At 38.3% G+C, this 21118-nt stretch overlaps 2 protein-coding genes and 1 non-coding gene across 3 annotated transcripts; 2 read left to right on the top strand and 1 right to left on the bottom strand.

The window, feature by feature from the left end:
* Positions 1-168: 168 nt before the first annotated feature.
* Positions 169-18938, bottom strand: LOC110041026 (ras-related and estrogen-regulated growth inhibitor-like). Its single transcript, XM_089270840.1, has 8 exons — positions 18781-18938; positions 16166-16222; positions 15129-15202; positions 9002-9191; positions 6886-8318; positions 3825-3965; positions 2840-2919; positions 169-2333 (listed from the first exon to the last, which is right to left on the bottom strand). Exons 1-5 carry the CDS (start codon positions 18845-18847, stop codon positions 8050-8052), a joined length of 657 nt encoding a protein of 218 aa, XP_089126966.1. The 5' UTR covers positions 18848-18938; the 3' UTR covers positions 169-2333; positions 2840-2919; positions 3825-3965; positions 6886-8049.
* Positions 10138-15375, top strand: LOC110041025 (kelch-like protein 12). The gene is made up of 3 exons (XM_020746306.2): positions 10138-11726; positions 12076-12204; positions 13890-15375. Exons 1-3 carry the CDS (start codon positions 10669-10671, stop codon positions 14461-14463), a joined length of 1761 nt encoding a protein of 586 aa, XP_020601965.1. The 5' UTR covers positions 10138-10668; the 3' UTR covers positions 14464-15375.
* A 1154-nt stretch (positions 18939-20092) lies between the features above and the next one.
* Trnai-uau (transfer RNA isoleucine (anticodon UAU)) lies at positions 20093-20203 on the top strand. The gene is made up of 2 exons: positions 20093-20130; positions 20168-20203. It is a non-coding gene; the product is annotated as a tRNA-Ile (tRNA).
* Positions 20204-21118: the final 915 nt, after the last annotated feature.

Below are 21118 nucleotides of genomic sequence, written 5' to 3'. Positions count from 1 at the left end.
GATTTTTTCCTGTAAATGGCCAGATGTTTCGATGCTGCTCTACACTTTTCGGCACAGACATAACAAGAATCTCTGATATTTTAATATCCTTTTATGTGTTAAAATCAAAGTTTGCTCCAAGACATGCTCAGGAAAAAAAAAAAAAAAAGGGAAAAAATCAGATCGAAGTCGAGGGTTGTATGAGTAATTTATTTTGCTTTATTCTTCAAAGTCTCGCAGCCAAGACGGTTATGAAGAAAATGGCTCAACGTATCTGCATTTACAATCCTTAACATAATGCACATAGAACTCCACTTTGTTAAGATGAACAAGGAGACCATTGAGGATCTTGAGAAGCTAATGGTCTCACTAACAATGTTTTTGTCAAGATAAGATTAAAAGGATTAGCGCGGAGTTGTCAGGTCTTGTTGACTGCTCATATAGAATAACTCATTCAACAATATGAGAGAAAAGTGTCTTACTGATACTTTAGAGGAACTACAATCCCGGACAAAAGAGTTGGGACACGAAGTAAGTTCTCCCTTCCCCCCACTTTCAATGTTGATAATCAGGTGATTTTTTCCCTTTTTCTTGGAAAAAACGCGATATTTTCCAACACTGATCAGGGAGGAAAGGAGATACATGATACAGCTCAAGTGTCCCAACTACTTTTGGCCGGGATTGTAGAATCCGACGAGATGTGAATGATACTTATCAGCCATTTGAGTCTTATCATAAAACTGTGAGTTTGATCATCAGCTAATAAACTCAGTGGAAAGTAGTTAGCTTTCTACATAACGCGAGTTTTGAATGAAAGTCCAGGTGTTCTGTACTTCCACAATGATGAGAACTTGATAGCTAAGCACTGCTACCATGCACACATAATTATTTGTGTTCCTTATATTTCGTTCCCAGACCACTTTCTGACTACATCTCATTCATTACGTCACAGCATGATGACCACTTCTCGTGTGGTCGTGAACATCGTGTATTTCTCAAATTGGCTTGTGCGAATCGGATAACTTACTGCGCCTTTCAATAAGATGCGGACTCCAAAATTCAAAGCTCAACCCACAAATGCGTTTTTCGCTACCACGGCACGAAAAATCGCCTTTACCGCGCGTCAAATGTGTTGTTAAAGGTTTTGTAAAGGTCGCCTTTGCACGCTTTTGACGATCTGTGACGCGAATCAAAGATCATCTGTGAATAAACCTTTACCACCAAATCAAAGGCGTGAAAGGCCGTTTTTACTCACCTTTGAACGCCTGTGTTTTTAGGGTTAAAGGTGATCCTTTGATACGCCTTTGCGCACTGTCAAAGGCGGGTCAAAAGTGTAATCAAATTTGTCTGCGATTCGAGTCAAAGGTTTGCTAAAGACGTGGTCGAAGATGCCTGTGACGCAGGCCAAAGGTTTGTCAAAGGTACTCTGCGCGTTCCGCGCTTGCGCTCCTCTTTCGCGCTGCGCGACCGTTGATCACGTTTCGCGCGATCCACATCTTATACGCTTTTTTCTGCTTACTACACTAGCTTTGTAGCTCCGCATACGAAAGATGCAATTAGATCCGTACTCTTGATTTATGTCTGACAAGTTTTGAAGAATATATCAGCTTTAATAAGGTTATTTTCATTGTACCAAACTATTGACAAATGTTAACGGAAAAGCGGCCCGGAAAGATCATTGCGCCTAATTTTAAGAAAATAAATATGTTCAACTTCATCTCAGTTTCAATTTTTTCCCCGTTTTTATCAAGAGTAAATACCTTCAAGTACCTTACATAAATGTTTTGGGCTTCAGGTTTCAAAAAGCCACGTTACAGGCTTGGTTTCAAACTACACGTAATGGGACTGATCATAAGCAAAACATTGTTCTGTCTATCGGGAAAACAACAGTCAACAAATCTTCCATGGTACAAAGTGCATTTATCTAACATTGAAGTACTACGGCTAAATTCTCAGTTCCTTAAATTTACTAGACCAGACTAGACAATAGGGAGGACAACCGCAAAATTTCGGGAAAGATATAGCAAACTTCGCACAAAAGTCAACTAGTGTATAAGCGTCCTTTCCAGATGGCACGTACAGTCCGTTGCATGGAACTCCTTATGTTTTGGCAGTTCTCCTTTTTTGCTTCTTGCACTTGCTCATTCTTGCATTATAAGTGGAATGGAATACAGTGTTTTCCACTTCTTTCTCATCAAAGTGGTTAAACTGCCTTGTTGGGGGTCAATGCCAACTAAATCCCCATTATTTCTAGGGAAGACACATTTTGACAAAGTCTAAGGCGTTGACGAAATTAATCAATGCATCTTCACTGGATAAGTCCATCCTGTCGACCACTGCTTGTCCGCATTTGTCTAAACAGAAGCAAACAGACAAAAACGTTGGAAATGAATATTAAGGGTGAATCTTGGCATTCTATTCCTTAAAGTTTGCCTATGGTTTTTGCTAATATCACATTAATAAAACGTGACCAATCAGATCATTACTCCTCCTTCGAATAGTTTGTGCTTCTGTCAATAGTAGGCTTTTTTCTGTATTTCTCTCCACTCTACTCAGAGATTTGGTCACACAGGTATGTCATTAAGAGCCAGTTTAACAAGCTAATTTCACCAGCTGAACAAGGGTTATCCCCAGCTAGAATTTCATAAGAGAACAAAGACTTGGGGTCATTTTAAAAGTGTACAGCTTGGCACAAATAAACAAAAAGCCTAGAGCCAGTTTACCAGTCCATCTGTCTGCATGTCTCTTAAAGACATCTTACAGACCTCTTACAACAAAGATCTTTTATGGTTGCAGAATAGCAATCTAAAAATCAACAAATCTGACATAAACTGTGACAAGAAATGAGGAATACACACACCTTTGGGAATTTATTGCTGTTCCTGTGTAATTTCCACAGATCTCTTCATGTTCAGTGGTGTAATCTTTTTCCTTATTTTCCTTGTAGATCATATGTGAAAAGGAGCATATAAACATATCAAAATAATTGCACATTTGATTAGTAAACAGTTAGCAACTACTTGTACACTTTTTTCCACTGAAAAAAATTCCTAAAATTAAATGATTTAACATGAGACATGCCTGCATGGAATCGCATGGCTCATTCATTGAAACAAAAATCCAGTCCAAGATGATGAATACAACCACTATGATTCCCAGTGCAGCCGCATCTCGTAGAGGAAAATGGCTATTATCCAGTCAAATTTGCCAACAAAATTTTTAATTGAGTAAAAGCAAATAAATGTCTTTGTCAATTTTCTTTTACTAAGTTATTATCAAATCCTCTATGCCTTAAATTTTCTACTGATCCCATCAATAGTTATGAATTAATCATATTATTAATTTTCCTTGGAAAAATTTGGTTTGGAAACCTGATGGCCAAACCAAAACAGTCGATATTGCAGACAACCACTCAAAATTTAGATTCAAAACTCAGCTTTTACCAGTCAAAAACCAACATTTCCTGAGACTGGTTTGCAACATTCTGCAACTTTGATTCATTTACCAAAAAGATTCCCACCCCTTGCATGTTTTCAATAACATTTTAATTACTTAATTTTCATCCAGGTGAGCCAGTTGATGTATTTGTCCCTTAAGAAAGACAACATTTCCTTACTTGCCCTTAAATGAATAAAAAAGAAACAACTTTTTTTTTCACAGAGTGAGACTGTAATAAAAATGATCAATTAAAATAACATTAATAAGCTATAGCCAGGTTTTCAAAATCTATTTATATCCTTTCTTTACTGGAAAAAGATATTAAAAGTTGTGGCTGAAGAAATTATAAGATGGTCTATGCTACAATATATAGAAGTAACAAATGAATATTCCAGCCTTTTACTTACCAAAATGTTCTGATGTTTGCACACTTTGGAGCATTGCATGATTTAACTGCATCTGAGTTGACTATGAGCTACAGAGTTGTATATTGTATCCTCTCCCAGAATTTATTCTGTTAATTTCTTCAGTTCTTCTAGAGTGGCTAGCTGAAGGATAAAAACAACATTCATAAGCAAATTTCCACTAGTCACATATTTATTGGCATTTAATTGTCTACTGCTCTAAAGACCAAGACATGAAACTCTAAAACTACTGGTATTGTCCAGAGAGGTCACATAATAATATTATTATGGGGTCAGCTTTTTAATTTGCAACTAATGGCAAGTTTGATTTTTTATCAAACATTGTAACAATTTCACCTACTAACAGATAAGCTGGATTATGTGTACTAAAGGCATCCGTGGTCAAGTGTCAATTGATACCCTTGATCGATCCTCTAAATCGACTCTCTATCAACACCCGATCGATACTCAATCAACACTCCATTGACACCTTGGTTGACACTCAATCTACATTTCTATTACTCAGTTTTGCAAACGTCACAGGGTAGGTGCATTTGATCACCTGGTATGACACCATTCTTAGCCCAGGAGACAGTTCAAAATGTCAAATGCCTGGCAGGTTCGGGGTGGGGTGGGGGGGATGGTTGGGCAGGAGATAGTGGAGTTCCAAATGACTGACCATAAGCCTGATACAACAAATATCAAAACATATTTTTACTACAATTGCTACTGGTCTCGCTATCTCAGTGGTCAAAATTTGTTGTGGACTCACTCAGCTGCGCTTCGTGAGTCCACAACATTTTGACCACTGTGATGGTGCGTATCATTGTCGATAAGAGTACAGACCACACCAAACCACATGCAATTTGTTAAATTCAACCCAGTGAAGTCATTTATCAACATTAATGAACAAGCATCATCATAATTTCAACTGTGGCAACAAACAGAGCTTTTTTTCAATAGAATGGTAACTAGAGACAAAAGCAGAAACTTATCCATAGATTAAATTTTCAGAGTCAACAACTCTTTTAATGGTATAATGAATATGATAATTAAGTCAGGTCGTGATGGATTGTCATGCATGGCTGACTGAGTTTTTCCTTCAATGCAAATTTCCTTTATATTTACATGTGCTTTCTTTCATGGGAATTGTTTAAGCTCAGAAATTACCAGAGGCATTGTGCACAACCATTTATATGTAAACAGAGTTAAGTTTAAGCTTAATTATTAAGTTACGTTTATTTCAAGCACTGATCATGCTAAAATCTATGCTATGACAGACACTTCAATTTAAGGTTACAGTATACCTTCGGGTCGGCAATTTTCTTCAAATTTGGATTTTTGGGTCAAAATAGTGGTCGAAGAATAATCTCTAATTTCTGAAAAAAAAATTGAAAAAGGCTAAATATTGGCGGAGAAATGGCGGTTTTGCGTTTTCACCGGAAGTAAAAGTTTACCTCTTGATTGACAGCCCTATGGCGCGTATGCAATCAACCGAGACGATTTTCGCGGGAATTACCTACATGGATGTCACGAATTGACTACTCAGTTGATCAGCATTGTTGTTCTGACTACCCAGCATTTTTGATATTAGGCGTGTCTCTATTAAGTTATAAGTAAACATAGACCACGTTTAAACCATGGACTGGTTCGAAAAAGCGAAAACAGCGAAGAACGAATGAAAATACATCAATGAGTGAAGAAGCGAAAGTTCGCCACGCGGATGAAGCTGTAGTTATCGTGTAAGGCGGGCAAATAGTCGTGGTAAGAGAAAAGAAAGGTTCTGTAAAAATTTCGGAACTTGACAGCAATAACAGGGATGCTGACAGAGACTCTTCTGATGAGTCCGATATCGACGAATCGCCGGACTCATTGAGACCATTTGAAATATTACCCATGCACAGTTGCCCACACACAGTTGCTCTCTGCGCTGTCTTTTGTTTGTTTCCTTCGCTCAGCCACTCTAGCGTTCGTATCCTTTTTAGTCTTCCCCATTTTGCCAGACCAGCTTCTAGAAAAACCGAGCTACAGAAAAATTATCTCTCTGCCTTCGGTTCCTTGAGCGCATTGCGAAACACAAGAGTGTTTTAGAGATTCGCGCGTAAATTTCACTAGGAGGTTAACGGTAGTAAAGTTTCCCTGCACTGATTGGCTTAGTTATCTGAGAACCCAGTTGAAGGCGTTTGTGGGCGGAGTTTGTTTGCGAAGCAGAAAATTTTTTTTAGCGCTGTTTTCTCGAATAAATTTTTTCACTTGAAGCAGACACTTTAAAGAATTATAACTCAAAGGGAATTTGTTCAATTGCTGTTAAATTTGGACAGTGGCTAGTTTATCATATAAACTACAAAAGCGTGTCTGGGAATTGTTAATTTCGAAATACTTTTTCTTCGAGAGCGATTTTTGTACGATCACTCCACATTTTTTTAATCCTATTTCGAAAATGTTCTGTAACTTTTTACTGCAATCGAATATGCCAAAATGCAGACACGTTTTTTAAGCGCTTTGGGCCCTGAAACCGAGGAAAAAATTAAATTGGTGAAAAACGACATTCGCTTTGACTTGTAGCTTTCGAAAGGTGATTCGGGCGCTCGCATTTAGTGGTCGTGAAAAATTCGACAATTCATTTTCTTTCAAAATTCTTGGTATAGTTTGATAGCCAGCTCCATAAGCTTTAATTTGATATAGAGGTTTAGGTATCTACAGCTTAAACTGCACGCGCTACATCGCTTGCGCGCGAGACACCCCTGAAGGTATACTGTAACCTTAATGCACAAGACTTGACTGAGTGAGAAAAAAAAATTATCTTTGTCAACGTTTGTAAATAAGTATATGTGAGTTGAAAATAAAGTTTGGTCTTTCTTAACGAAGAGCTTTGCCGATCAACTGTGATTCAGTCAAGTGCAATTAACCTTCGACCAAATTGTTTTCACTGCCGAGGATCTGCCTTGCCATAAATATACGCAATTCACAGCTCTTTATGTAGCCATTGCTGCGTTTAATTTACTTTTTAAACTCCGTTATTCTCTGAACATTGAAAGCAAATGAACGAAATTCAGAGACTTACCTTTTCCTGGTCCAAAACACAACGAAAATTTCACCAAAGCCGCCATAATGAAGCCAAATGAAGAAAAATGTCTGCTTTCCTCACAGCCGACTTCGTTGACCTTTATTCCGATTGGCCAGAAAAATGCGGGAAGCCGCTGGCAGCCGCGTTTTCCCGCTGTTTTCGAGTTGTTTCCTTGTGCCACCTCCAGGTCAAGTGAAAACTTTTTCATTAAAAAAATACACATTGACAAAAAAGCAAGCTTTCATTTTATCGTTAAAACAGCAAAAAATACGAAAACGCAGGTTATTAAGGCGTTAAAAGCGGAGTCGCAAGATATGGCCATATTTGACCTCGCCTTTGACATGACATGACGTAGGATCAAAGTTGTACAAAGCCATGCCGCCTTTGAACGCCTTTGACATAAGAGATCAAAGGTATGCAAAGCCGTGGTGTCTTTGAACGCCTTTAACGCGCGTCAAAACTGTAGTCAAAGTTATTGACATGTTTGACCTCGCCTTTGGCAGGGATCAAATGTATGGCAAATCCATAAGATATTTGATTCCCCCTTTTACGTGGGTCAAAGGTGGAGTCAAAGTTAAGATCAAATTTGCCCTCCTCTTTGTCATGGATCAAATGTATCGGCAAAGCCGTGACATTTTTGACACACATTTGACGCGCGTCAAAGTTTGGATCAAAGCTATGATTATATTTGACTTCGACTTTGATCAGGATCAAATTTAGAGTAAATCCAATTTTTCGTGCCGTGTACCGTCAATCAAATGTTCGGCGGCTCCTCCCAGCTTCCGACTACTGCCGAGCGCGCGGTGATCAAATCGTTGAGTACAGTTCAGACAACGAAACAGTGCTCGGCAGTAGTCGGAAGCTGGGAGCACCCGCCGAACATTTGATTGACGGTAGCGAAAAACGCATTTGTCGGTTGAGCTTTGAATTTTAGAGTCCGCATGTTATTGAAAGGCGCAGTAACGAATCTTTGCCTAAAACAGACTCTCTTGCACATTCTTGCCTTAATGTCAAAGTTACGTGAGGATAAGAAGGAAATATTCTACCCTACTATTATTAGACTGCGCTAAGCGTTAAATAACTTCGGTATAGTGTTTTCTTATCTGTTTAAATACAGGGATTTTTCGTCTCATCCTGCATGAACGAACGTAAACTATAAAATTAAAGCGTTTCTGCACGTCTTGGACTTCTCTTTTTCTCATTTTTCCAGTTAAACAGAGAATTGCCAAATTTCTGTTTCTTTTTCTCGATTTGTGGGTGGGTGTTCTTTCTTTTTTCTTTCTCCTGTCGTATGTATTTCTTGTGTAGTGCGACCTTGCGAAAAACCACGTTTAGAGCTTCCTGGACATTATCATAATTTTCAGCAGCAGAAACTTCAAAGAACATGCACCCAAGCTGCTCGGCAGCTGACTGGCCCTCCTTTGTGGTCACTACAAAGACGAAAAGAGATTGCGATTAATGTTTGTTAAAAGTTTGAGGGAAGAGGCTCAGCCTCGGACTGTATTAGAGATGCCACCTGAATAACCGAAGATTTATCTGAAAGCAGGTCAATCAATGAAACCCGTTCGTAGTTTATTTGAAGTCTTGTGTTTAAGTCCAACTTTTTGTCTGTTCGAAGACCAGTTTCAAAGATCACGGAAAAGGAATGACAAACTGTGTCCCTCTGGAAATTGTACCGACAAGAATTATATTAAGGGAAAGGGAAAGTGCCAGCCGAGTAAAGAATGTTTTTCTAACGGAAGAATATAATGAAATCACGACTTTGTAATTCAATACAATCTTCTGCACCATTACTTTACGAGTTTACAGTACGTTTTGTACCTAACTTATATTCATGTTTTTTTTCGGACTGTATAAAGGGTAATTTTGTTCACTGCCGTCCTGTCTTGCTCCTTCCAGGCTTTCCGAGTCTTATACATTTCTTTCTGTCAGTAAATTTCTTTTCTCTAACCGTGCCAAATCCAAGCAAAAGAGTTACTGTATTTGTTCTTGTGTGAATGTTTCGTGATTTTCAAGCCAGGCTTCTGGACTCGGCTGACTTCACTTCCTTTCAAGCCATTATTTAGACTGGATTTTTCGTGATCATTGTTTACGATGATATCTGCTTTCTTACCTTTTCTAAAGTGCTCCAGATCTGTCTTGTTTCCCACAAGAGCAACATGCAACTCATCGGTGCCTTTGCCGTCGTAAATGGTCTCAACCAGTTGTATAGCGTTGTTGAAGCTGTTTTTATCCGTAATGGAATATACAACAAGGAATGCGTCTGCCCAGCGGATGTCCTTGTCGACTTGCGATGTATCACTCTGAAATTACAACACACTGATTATCAGTTGAAACTGAAATGACGAGAAAGAGAGGCAATAGTGAAATGTTTTATCACGCGAGCGGTTATATCTAACGTGACTTGCTACCGAATAATAGTGGCAAAATATAAACTGTAACAATATAAAACGTTTTTTGTTAGTTCATTCTTAATGTCTGTACCTGTTTTCCTTTAATATTCCCTGGAGCTATTTTTGCCTCACTTTTATCTCACTTCGCAATACTTAATACCTTTGCGTGGTGCTGATGTTTGTTCCATAAGGAAATAAACTTTGCTCGATCACGCTACTTTAATAAGAGCTTCTTTCAATGATGTTAATTTTCTTTGACATAATTGACTCACGACCTAGATTATTTCTTAGAACCCTGGCTAGAACCCCAACTGAGGTATATTAACCAAGTCAAGATAATGGCGCATGATAATGTTGATGAAAACCCGTGGAACATAAAAAGTACTGATACGATGTTTATTGACTCGTTGATTCAGCGATTACGGCACTAAAGGACCCACTCGTTGGTGTTGAGATACATCACAGCTAAATTTAGATATGACCAGTGTCAGTCTTTAAACACCTTGATTTATTTTAACCCGTATAAAATAAGTGAATTTTACTCCATTACACAGGCTTGTCCAATAATGATAGTTAAAGCAAATTATCTATGAAATAGATTTAGTAAGATTTAAAATATTTTGCGTAACAACTAGTTTTCGAGGCATTTTTACACATCACACCTATGCTTCACAATAAATGTTTAATATCATATTTTTGTTTTTCTCAAAGCCCTTTTGTATTATAAGGTATATATATCAGTACGCGAGAGGAAGAATCTCAGAAATCAGCATTGCCAAAGTTTTTTAACTGTTATTTATTGCGCTGGCTGTATAGGATGATGTCGAAAAGACGTTAAAAATCGAAATCGTGATAATAATTATTCACAGTCAAAACCAGTCAAAACTCATTAATTTGCATATTTGAAAAGACAAATTCGCCTCGGTTGACTTCTTTTTTATTGTCATTTTTCCTTTCGTGACTTGACGCTAGTTGTTTTGTATTTCAATCACAACGATTATCCTTTGTCTTCAGGTGTGCTTTTCGATCTGTTTCAAATTTATATGAAACATGAATTTTCAGAATTTTCATTTTAACTGGTAAGCCAGCTGAAAGCAAGGCTTGTTTCCATATAAGGAGAATAGCACCTGCAACGTGTCGCTGGGAAGACGGTAATGTTTTGAAATGGTTTTCTTGACACACTGGCTGTGATATATACTTTTGAACGGTCTTCTAAAAAGCGCGTGCTTTTCCCGATTTAGAGAGGTAATATTTCTGATATTTCAGCGACAAATGTGAAGTATTGCGGTAGGTAAATTAATACAAGCCTGTTATTTAAAACGAAAGCTCTCGCCGCAATCGTGTATTTTAAGAACAAAGATAAAAAAGAAAATCAGTAGACGAAATAATGGATTTGAACGACAGAAACATTGATCTCGGTGAAGCAACCTACCAAGGAAATCTCTACAGGAAAATGGATGAATTTCGTCGACAAGGAATATTATGCGACACAATTCTCCACGTGGATGGACGAGAATTTCCAGCGCATAAAAACATCTTGGCTGCAAGCAGTGCGTATTTTCTTGGTTTGTTTACATCGGACATGAAAGAACGGCATCAAAGTGAGGTGAAACTCGAAGATTTTAAATCGTTTGTGATGAACGACTTGCTCAATTATATCTATACAGGCGAAGTTGAAATCACCGATAAGAACGTTAAAGAGCTTGTTTTCGCTGGTGATTACCTGCTAATCGAAAACCTGAAGGACAAAGGCAGCATGTACTTGGAGAAAACTCTCAGTCCTTCAAATTGTCTGTCTGTGAGAGAGTTCTCTGAAAAGTATGATTGTGAAGAACTCTTGGACAAGTCAGAAAGCTTTATTCTAGAAAACTTCGTGGCTGTTTCCAAGTCCGAGGAATTCCTTCGTCTGGGGGTCTCCCAGATCGAGAAGCTTATTTCCCTCGATGATGTCATTGTGGAAAGCGAAGAACAGGTGTACGAAGCGGTTATTTCGTGGGTCAAACATGACGTGGATAATAGAAAAAACGACTTCCCTCTGTTGCTTTCCAAAGTGCGCTTAGGCTGCATGTCAAAGTATTATATTGCCGGATATGTAGAAACGGAGGAGCTTGTCACAGATAACCTTGAATGCACGAAGCTGCTCTATGAAGCTATGAAGTCATATGCCTTATTTGGACCACAGGGCCACCAAGACAGTGACATATGCAAGTTACGGAGATGTTTGGACTCTAATGTAGATGCCATCGTCACGATCTGGGGACCTGGGGATGAACTGCGTTCTTCGACTCAGTGTTACGTGCCATCTGTCAATCAGTGGTACAATTTGGCGCCAATGTTGATCCCGCGCTTCAGTCACGGAGCTGTGGCGTGTGAAGGCTTCATTTACACAGTTGGCGGAGTGTCTCTCAATGGACATCTTTCAAGTATGGAGAGATATGACTACAGGTTAGTTGATTCCTTGCTTACTGAGTACAAGGACCCTAGTTATAAGAGTGTGCTCAAACTCAAAACATTTTCAACAATGTTTTCTCTCATTCTTTTAAAGTTGAAACGTAACAAAGAATGTCCTTTTCCTGGTTGGTACATAAGGGACGGTAAACATCATTCAACTGGACAGACCAATTTGTTTCTTCCTTTGGTTGGTCCTGTCGGAGCACATGATTTGCGATACTATCTTTGAATAGAGAAAAATGAAAATGATATGCCCCAAAAACTACTGTATAGGAAAGTAAGGTAGCCAACACATCAACGTACCAGATGAACAGTAAACATGTCTCTACGGTTATTTCCACAGGACGAACACGTGGGCTGGTGTAGCGCCCATGGCTAAAGAAATCTCTGCTCTTGGCGTGGCGGAACTTAATGGTTCTTTATATGCAGTGGGTGGCTGGCACAGAGGACGACCGCTGAATACCGTATTGAAGTAAGTTAAAGGACATTTGACCGGCGTCGACAAAACGGGATCGGACCGGACCGGATCACGGATCGGATCACGGATCGGATCACGGATCGGATCAAGGAAAAAAATCCAAAATTTTGTTGAGCAAATTGCACTAGAGTGACTACTGTGAGCAGAACGTTTTATTTAATTCAGGTGTGATATTCCTTTATTCTTTTATGATATCAAGCCAACTGGGAGCTGGTCACAGATCAATTTTTTTCAGGCTGTTGGGTTTTGATTGCGATGATCAATCATGTCTTCATATCTTTCTCCGCAGTTCAGATAAATGATATTTCGTGTAATCACTTGCATCAAAGGTAAACTGTCATAAAACGAGTCAGTATGGTAATAATAGGACGAACGTATGAATAGAAACACAAAAACTAAAAACACTAAAAAATTAAACACCTGATGATTTCAAACAATTTCCGTTTTAGAGACAAGTCTATACTTTTACAAGATGTGAGTTTGGAATACGATATTTCGCACTGGAATAAAACGAAACAAACCATTTGTATTTCAAGGAAATATAGCTGTTTTTCAAAAAATTCTAGGAATAACATCGATAGTGTGAACGATAACGCAACCCGAGAATAAACAACATTTTAGGAGTTACGTCACGATTTTTAGAGTTATTTTTAGGATTGTAAAGAGCTGCCTTTAAATAGAATAAAACCTTAAAATGATCGTGTTCTAGGATAGAAAACACTTAAGAGGCAAGAACAAATCAAAACGGAATGAGGATCGTTAACATTGGCAAAGATTAACGGGGATTGCAAATGACGAACTTGAAAAACTAGGCTAGTTTTTTCAAGATGTGCAAATCGTGACTTAGCTCCTTCAAAGCAAGTCATGTCCTTAAGCTTTCGCACGTAAGTTTTCTCATTAACTGTATTGTGTGTAACGCCAACTGTAACGCTCACATCTAACACGAAAATGTAGCCGAGAATTAGCCACTGAAAACAATTTCAAAAACGAGAATGGGAGGTTCACGCAAGCTTCGAGCCAACTAACGTTCAAATATAACTACATCTGCCTGTTCATTACAATTTAAATTCGTCGTAAATTAGGCGCTTATGTGGCTTTTTAAATGACCTCTTGTCATTCTCTGTAATTAACATGTCATTGCGTCAAATTCGGGATTCTTATTTTCATTTAACATATTTTAGTTTTCCACTTTTATTTTTTATTTATTATTATCTTATAAACGGTTTGATTTTTGTTTTGATTTTTTTTTTTCTTTAAAACTTTGTTGTTGTTTTTTCTGTGATCCGATCCGTGATCCGATCCGTGATCCGGTCCGTGATCCGGTCCGTGATCCGATCCGTGATCCGATCCGGTCCGATCCAGGTTTTGTCGACGCCGACATTTGACTTAAGACTTTACTTTAGACTTGACTTTAGAGTGATACATCCAAATCTTGTTACCGACAAGAGAGAAGTGATGGCTGTGACCTAAGCCCTAATGACCTAAGCCCTTATATAAGTGCAGGGTTTAACGGTGTAATTCAGCAAGAAACAACTACTGCTTTGGCTTTCAGATTTCTTGTTAACCCATATGTTTGGCTTTGTGTTGACATCGTGAGGAGAAATTCGTTTTTTATGCATGTTAGGACTGAACGCATTAGAAGATTGCCTAAACTTTGCTAGTTTTGTTTTGCTGCCTAGATACTATCCGTCCACAAACATTTGGGAAGCGGTCACTCCCATGACATCAAATCGAGGTGGACCGTGTGTCGTGTCTGACAAATATCTGTACGCTATTGGCGGGAAGACAGAAAACGACAATGCAAACGACCCGTTCAAGTACCTGAACACGGTTGAAAAGTACGACCCCAGGACAAATACGTGGACAGAGGCCACGCCCATGCAGGCCCGACGAGCGTACGCATGCGGGGTAGCCCTTGAAGGAAGCCTTTACGTCGTTGGTGGAACGCAGGATGATCTGTACTCATCACACAGCTCTTGTGAGGCGTTTAACATACAAAGCAATACTTGGACATACATAGCTAGCTTGTGCATATCGAGAGCACTAGCAGGCGTTGCTTACGTCGGAAATCGTATCTACGTCCTCGGAGGGAAGAAAAATTCCCGAGAAAGAACGGACAAGGTCGAGTTTTATGATAAAGAACTCGATGTGTGGAAAGTCGTGGGATCAGTACCTAACTGCATGGGTGGAATCCAGTGCTCCTCTGTTTCACTTTCTAAGGCGTTTCTCAATACTTTGACAAAGATTACTTAAATTCTTTAGTCTAAATCTGACTGATAGCTCTCTATAGGCTTTTATTTAGATATGATATAATTTTTCTTAGATATGCGCCTACTGTTTTGTATCCTCTTCGAATTATAAGCCCGACATGTTCTAAAACGCTCTATGCTTTCTGACAAATAACAATATAATACTGAAGTAATGTTTACAAAGATCTCTCAAAGGCCAGAAAAAAGTTTTAATTTTTTTCTAGGTGAACCTGAAAAACATTTTCATCAGTTTCTATTTCGAAAACATGCATGATATTTAAGAGATAAAAAGCATACGTTTATTCAAAAACTGTTCTGTAAGATGGTAGAAAAAAGATGCAGAATTAGATAGAATTGGCATAAAAATTAGATGCTTTTAAAGTTAAAAGTGATAGACATAAAATTTTATCTACGTGTATTTGATGTAGAAAAAGAAATAAGAAGATGAATTTTTGAAACCCAAAGTCGCTTACAACCCAGAACATACAAAGATTATTGCAGTGCCGTACAATGTTTAAATGCCATTTAATAAACAGCTTGAATTTGATATATAAAACTAGGTCGTGCCAGTTTGAAAATTCATCCACGCATGATTGACAGTCAAAGTAAACAAATACTCACACCAACACTTAAAGACGAGTAGAAGTTAGGTTAATAAGTGACTCTTACCTTTTCGATTGCGTCACGCAGTTCGAATGTAAGATACTCGTCGTCAAGCTTTATTTTGTGACTGTATGTCAGTTCTGAAATAGACAACATTGAAACAAGTGTTTAGAGATACGAGAAGAATGTCAACAATTTAGAACACGTATTGAACTCACAGCGTGAAATTAAATTTTTACAAAAGCTTCTTGATGGTTATGTAAGATACGGCTTGTTTGTTGAGGGAAATAAATAATTGTGCGTTTGATCGTGATGTAGATTTGTGGTTTATTGAAACCCAACGGAGTAATGTCAAGAACAAGAAATTCTGCCTGTCTATAGAGCATTGAGAAGTAAACAAGTAACTGAGAAAACCAATTAAATCATAGTTAATTAACTATGATAAAACTGCCTTAGCATTGCCTGAGAGCTTGATACAACAGCAGTTCAAAGCATTCTCTTTAAACACTGCTCAGTTAATCTACTTTAACAGCTTATTAAATGTTCATTACAAATTTAATAATCAGGAAATGAGCAATTACCGAGATAAACCTTTGCCATTTCTGATGGTTTCTTCATTAACATTAAATTCTTCATAAATTGAAATGTTAATTTTTTAATTATTGAGGTCATTCAGGTCCTTCATATTTCTTGGAATGTAGCTACACTGGTTCAAAAACTCTATTGCAGATCCTAGAACGTGTAATATCCTGCGATGTTTGACCATACACATAGGTAGTATCTGAATTAAATTTTGCTAGGTTTTTGACTTAAAGTTAAGTGGCTTCAGACCTTCGGACCCTATTGCCCAAGTACCGTACTCGTAGACACCACTTCATTTAACTGAAACCTGGGCAAATTATGAAATGCAACTTTAGCGGTCAGAAAATTTGGGAATAAGTCTTGATTGGGACAGCAGTGAGCTCAATGGATGAAACAGTGTAACAAAGGTTACGATTTATCATTGCTATCTGCCATTACTCATTATGTGAATATGGCGAAAGAACTTGAACAATATTCAAAATAAATGAATAGGACTCAGATAGTTGAACTGATATACTTACGCATTATTGATTGATACTCGCCAATGAACCTCTTCGTCAGGAAACGGACAGTTAAAGCTAGTAATAACGAGAAAATAAAAGCCCATGATATAGCAAGTAACAACAACAAAAAAAATACTCTGTTGTTCACATATCCCACATTATGTCACTCTGCTTTTTTGCCCTCTCCCTACCATCAGGGAACGTAACACAGGGTGTTTTGGAAAGAGCCACGTCACGGTTTGCAATCCTTGAGAAGTTTAGCTTAAAATTTTCAAGTTCGTCGTTTGCAGTCCGTGTTAATCTTCTCCATACTTAACCATCCTTGTTCCTTCAAGGTCTAGTGTTGTCTCTTTGGTGTTTTTCTATCTTAGTATACTATTTTTTCAGGTTTCCTGCAACTTAAAGGTGGTTTTGCACATGGCCAAAATAACAGCAAAATTAGATGTCACTAAGGCTACTGCTGGGGCGTATGAATGCGACCTTTGCGTAATACTTGGTATACATGCATGTGTTATCAATTATGAGTTTTTTACGCGACTGATAAATTACTTCGGCTTACGTAAAGTTTTCGCAAATGGCCCAGGTTAGTTAATGACCCCGATTGTTTATTTTCTTCTCTGACGAAATAAAAATCATCTGAGAAGTGTTTGGCATAATCACTTTTCATCAACATGCCATCAGGCTATCCTTTCTTGAGAGAAGTTTATTTTCTGAGAGAAGTTCCACCCGCCCTCTCGTTGAGAAAGGAACTGTTGTGAGAATGGTCTCCCTAAACAAAGATCAGCTTGACATCATTACAGTTGCTCGATACACGTACACCGTTATTCCATTATGATGGTTTCGTCGCTTGATTATTTTATTTCCCTGTGAGCAATTAACAATTACTCCGTGAGCCCAAGTTGGATACGAGGTCATAAACAACAACCCAGGTGCGTAGCGCCGAGTTTCCTATAATCGACTTGCCTCCAACAAGTCCAATGAAATAATTGTTTTACCACTGAAATCAGTCGCTTTTCTTGTACATTTATGAGCCTTTTCGGTTGAATGTTTCAAATCAAACTCTGACTTTTTTTTAGTTTCCGGGGAGGCGTTGCCTATTTTCTCCCTATTTTGCGGTAGAAAGCTTGCCAAATATGCTGTTTTCAGCCATTTTTTTCGGGAGAAACAAAAATGTTAAACTAAGCAACTTACCGCACTTATTTTCCATTTATGGTCAAACACAGGGAATTTGGCTGGTAACCGAGATTCGGTGAACCAATCAGAAATGCATTGTCCGGAGTTTTTAGTAATAATACCTGGTAATAGCGTTATTTATTTGCTTGTGATTAATTACAGTATACTACATAAGCTTTCTATTTTGAGTATTGCTGTGAAAATGATGACGAAATTGCCAAAATGGATATCACCTTTTTTATTCAAGAAAGACGGCTTTTAGAAATTGCATCATTGTATTAAATAAAATAAGCGTCATTGAAAGACATCAGTGGCAATACCATCATGAAACAGAATATTCAAAGCACTTAAATTATATATCACTGAACAGACGGTAGTTGCTAATGGAAATGTTTGCTGAATCGGCTATACAAATCGATAGTTGATTTGATGAAGATGAGTACTTTGGCCATCACCAATGAGTTAAAATTCGTCCTTTATTTGTTGCGATCGATTGACATGATCTTTCAAGAATCAATGCAAATTCCCGCAAAACGAGAAGCATGTTGTTAGATTGTTGTATAAATGGTCGTTTAGTTAGTTTGTTTTTTTTTGTAAGTACTTAATTAAGTTAGCGGACTATAAAAAATAGAGACAGCTTTTCACAGAAGTTGAAAGTTAGTTCCCAAAAAAAGAACAATCGGATTTAAACGGGACAGGGTTGAAAATTAACTCAATTACAAGCATTGACTAAACGTATCAAGTAAAACGGGACGCAATATGCGTGGCGCGTGGGGCATTATCGTTATCAATGGGTTTCCCGATTGTCCTGAGGGTCTCAATACAAACAGATTAAATCAATACAACCTTGTTAGTTGTTCCTGTACTGTTTTGTTAACAAATACTATACGTTTTAAAACAGAGAGACTTGAAAGCATTGCCAATTCACATTAGCTAACAATTGCCCCTAAGGACTGAGGTAAACTGACCTCAGCTGTCACGCGTCTGAAATGATACATCCTTCTGCGTATAAGTAGAAACTAATTTACACTTTGCTGTGAATCGTTTCACGGCAGTAAATATCAGGACACCCACAATGAAAGGAACTGGGCACACTTAGGAGTTCAAGGACTGTCAGCTAATTAACTTAGCAAATCCTTCACTGTAATACAAAATGAAGCGACGGGTATACTCAGTTAAGAATCGTGAGTTACAGAACTCCAAGTTGCGATAATTGGATTTTGCATGACCAGTTGAGCTATACGCTGATACACAATAGCTTTAGCAGGATTTACAGTACTTCAAATTCACGTAGACAACAAGACAATCCTTTCCCTCTTAGCTCGTACGACTGCGAAGAAATGATATCTTTGGGTGCAAATATACGCTGTCTTGGACTGCCGAGTTCAACCCTGTTAAGCCCATGTTCGTTAAAACATTCCTTTATCAGGAGCATTTTCAATTAATTCAGAAGATGGTACCTGACTTGCCGACACCTTTGCTTCCAAGAGCCAAGAATCTCGCTTCAGGAGGCACCAGAGAATTCATTTGTCTTTCTGTTTCATATCTGACAGTGAACGTAACTTTCGATACTTGTTTTGGTAGTCAGCAATCTCTCACATTCCTCTGAAAAGCTCACGCTATGTTTCATGCCCGGCAGCTACACATTGAAAGCATTTTTGACAAGCTTATTGTTAGAAATAATACATCTTTGTCATTATTAATATGCTCCAGGGCTGGCCTGATTGCGGGGGTTCGTTGAAATGCAGTATTTGTTAACAATCGTGTTGAAACAGGTTGCAAGGGAAGTAAATTCTTTGCTACCGATTTGTACAACATCAAGATGCAATCTATCCGAGTCGTCAACAGACCTTAACAACGCGCACTTCTATGATTTCGTCGATTTTTAACGAATTTTCGTGACAAAAGCGTTCTCAAAAGATAACATCTTAATTGCCAATGATTGCCGGCGATTTAGTGGAATTTGCTATTTATCGAAAAAGATAACAGCAGCACCGCTTTGGGCAAAAACAAGCATCGAAACCACTTGTTTGAATAGAAAACAAATCGCAAGTTACGTCATAATGACGTGAACATCACACATGTATTGCTGACCGTAATCAGATTGGACAGACGCTTATAGTGACGTTTTATGCTGAGTAAACAAATGACCAACAAGAAAATTTTATTATCCGTGATCGTCATTATAAATTTTCCTTAAGAAAAAAATTAAGTTCGTTTAATCAACATGTTATCATTTCATATTTCTCAAACGTAATTACTGAGGCCTTCTGCTTCTACTGGAGTGCCGGCGAGACAATGTGATTAAGCGAAATTCCAACACTTTTTCCACCCAACAGTCACCAGTTTTTTTTGGTTTACGTGGCATATAATGCGACCTTGAGGTTTCCATCATGGGGGAAAAAGATAAAGCGCTTTTAGTTAACATAATATCATTTAATAATCCTACGCACTAACCGTCGCGAAGAGAGATAATGTACTTAGGCGGCATCCCAACAGTTGTTTCGTGCAAAGTCTCCATTTTAATATTTTTCTTGGCTTATGATGCGAACTTTAGGTCCCGCGTTGTAGAACGATTGAATCTTTTGGCTCATCACAATGTGTTTAATTTTATCGTTACATAAGCTAAATGACATTTCTATTACGATACAGCATTATAGAGGAACAGAATGAATATATGAAAGAGCAAATACTGGTAGTGCTGCTGGCATCTGAAAATGAATGTTATTTCTGTCATCTATCATGAGTATCATGAGGTGTAACCATCATTCAGCTCCCGTAGCACAGTCGGTTAGAGCGTCGTACTTATAAGCAGTGCTGGCGTGAACCGCCGAGGGTGCTGAAGTAATGCGAAGGTCGGGGGTTCGAGCCCCCCCGGGAGCACTGGTTTTCCTTTTCAACTAATCTTGAAAGAAAAGTCTTCTTTTAATTTAATGATCATGCTGCAGTTGGCTGAGAAGTAACCAGTTACGCTCAACAGATATGATACTCAATTTCAGATCAGCTTTTGGCCTTTTATCAGTTATTATTAAAGTGCACCTAACCCCAAAATTTTTTTCTCGCTAAAACGAATCTAGACTTTTTTTGAAGCATTTGGGCGAAGAAATTTTTGAATTTGGTTGAATCCTCGATTTTCTATGCCCTTTCAAAGTCGCGCTTGAAGTGTTTCACGACTGCGTTTTAGGGAGTCTGGGGCGGCGGTACCTGATGACGTCTACCCAGGAACCAAACGCAATAGCGCCTCAGTCAACTCTCTGTATTTGCTCGAGAAAATGGAACACAAAACTAATCGTTCCGATGTATTTTGGCACTAAAACGTCCAAGTTTTGTCTGAGAATCATTTCTTTTTCGTCACTGGAGTCAGAGTTAAGTTTCGATTCGGAAGACTCCGAAATAAACTTCGATCGAGCACGTTCGACAACTGTGAACTCACTGCTTAGAGCTTTGAGAGCAATTTACAATATTTCAAGCGACGAAGGGGAGGACTTCTTTGCGGACGAGCTACTTGTATATTAGGAACGGAAAGCTAGATACGAAGTGGAAGAGCAGGCAAACGAAAAGCAGGAAAGAAAACTCGAGGACTGCTTTGGATGGTAATTTCGTCAACTAAACATAAGATTCCCACGCGTGTTTATAGCCCGTTCACATTTGTCCTTAGCGAGAATGTATTTTGTCAAGGTGTGATTGTTCTGTTAAATCCAGTTTGTGTTTTACTTTCAGTTGAATGCTTCATGTTTATAAGAGCGACGTATGTGTTGCAGTATTGGAGACTTGATGACCTCCAAAACATTGGCTTCG

The sequence above is a fragment of the Orbicella faveolata genome, unplaced genomic scaffold (genome assembly GCF_042242905.1).
Source record: "Orbicella faveolata isolate gen_17 unplaced genomic scaffold, um_ofav_v1 contig_1, whole genome shotgun sequence".
Taxonomy (NCBI): Eukaryota; Metazoa; Cnidaria; class Anthozoa; order Scleractinia; family Merulinidae; genus Orbicella; species Orbicella faveolata.
This window is presented reverse-complemented; position numbering and strand designations above follow the sequence as displayed.

What these genes read in the sequence shown, in the direction of transcription:
- LOC110041025 (XM_020746306.2), top strand. Translation starts at nt 10,669, where the DNA reads ATGGATTTGAACGACAGAAACATTGATCTCGGTGAAGCAACCTACCAA. An exon ending in ATGGAGAGATATGACTACAG is followed by an intron (nt 11,727 to 12,075) that starts GTTAGTTGATTC and finishes TTATTTCCACAG; the next exon opens with GACGAACACGTGGGCTGGTG. An exon ending in CCGCTGAATACCGTATTGAA is followed by an intron (nt 12,205 to 13,889) that starts GTAAGTTAAAGG and finishes TTTGCTGCCTAG; the next exon opens with ATACTATCCGTCCACAAACA.
- LOC110041026 (XM_089270840.1), bottom strand. Translation starts at nt 18,847, where the DNA reads ATGAATTCTCTGGTGCCTCCTGAAGCGAGATTCTTGGCTCTTGGAAGC. An exon ending in CGAGTATCAATCAATAATGC is followed by an intron (nt 15,203 to 16,165) that starts GTAAGTATATCA and finishes TGTCTATTTCAG; the next exon opens with AACTGACATACAGTCACAAA. An exon ending in TGCGTGACGCAATCGAAAAG is followed by an intron (nt 9,192 to 15,128) that starts GTAAGAGTCACT and finishes TTGTAATTTCAG; the next exon opens with AGTGATACATCGCAAGTCGA.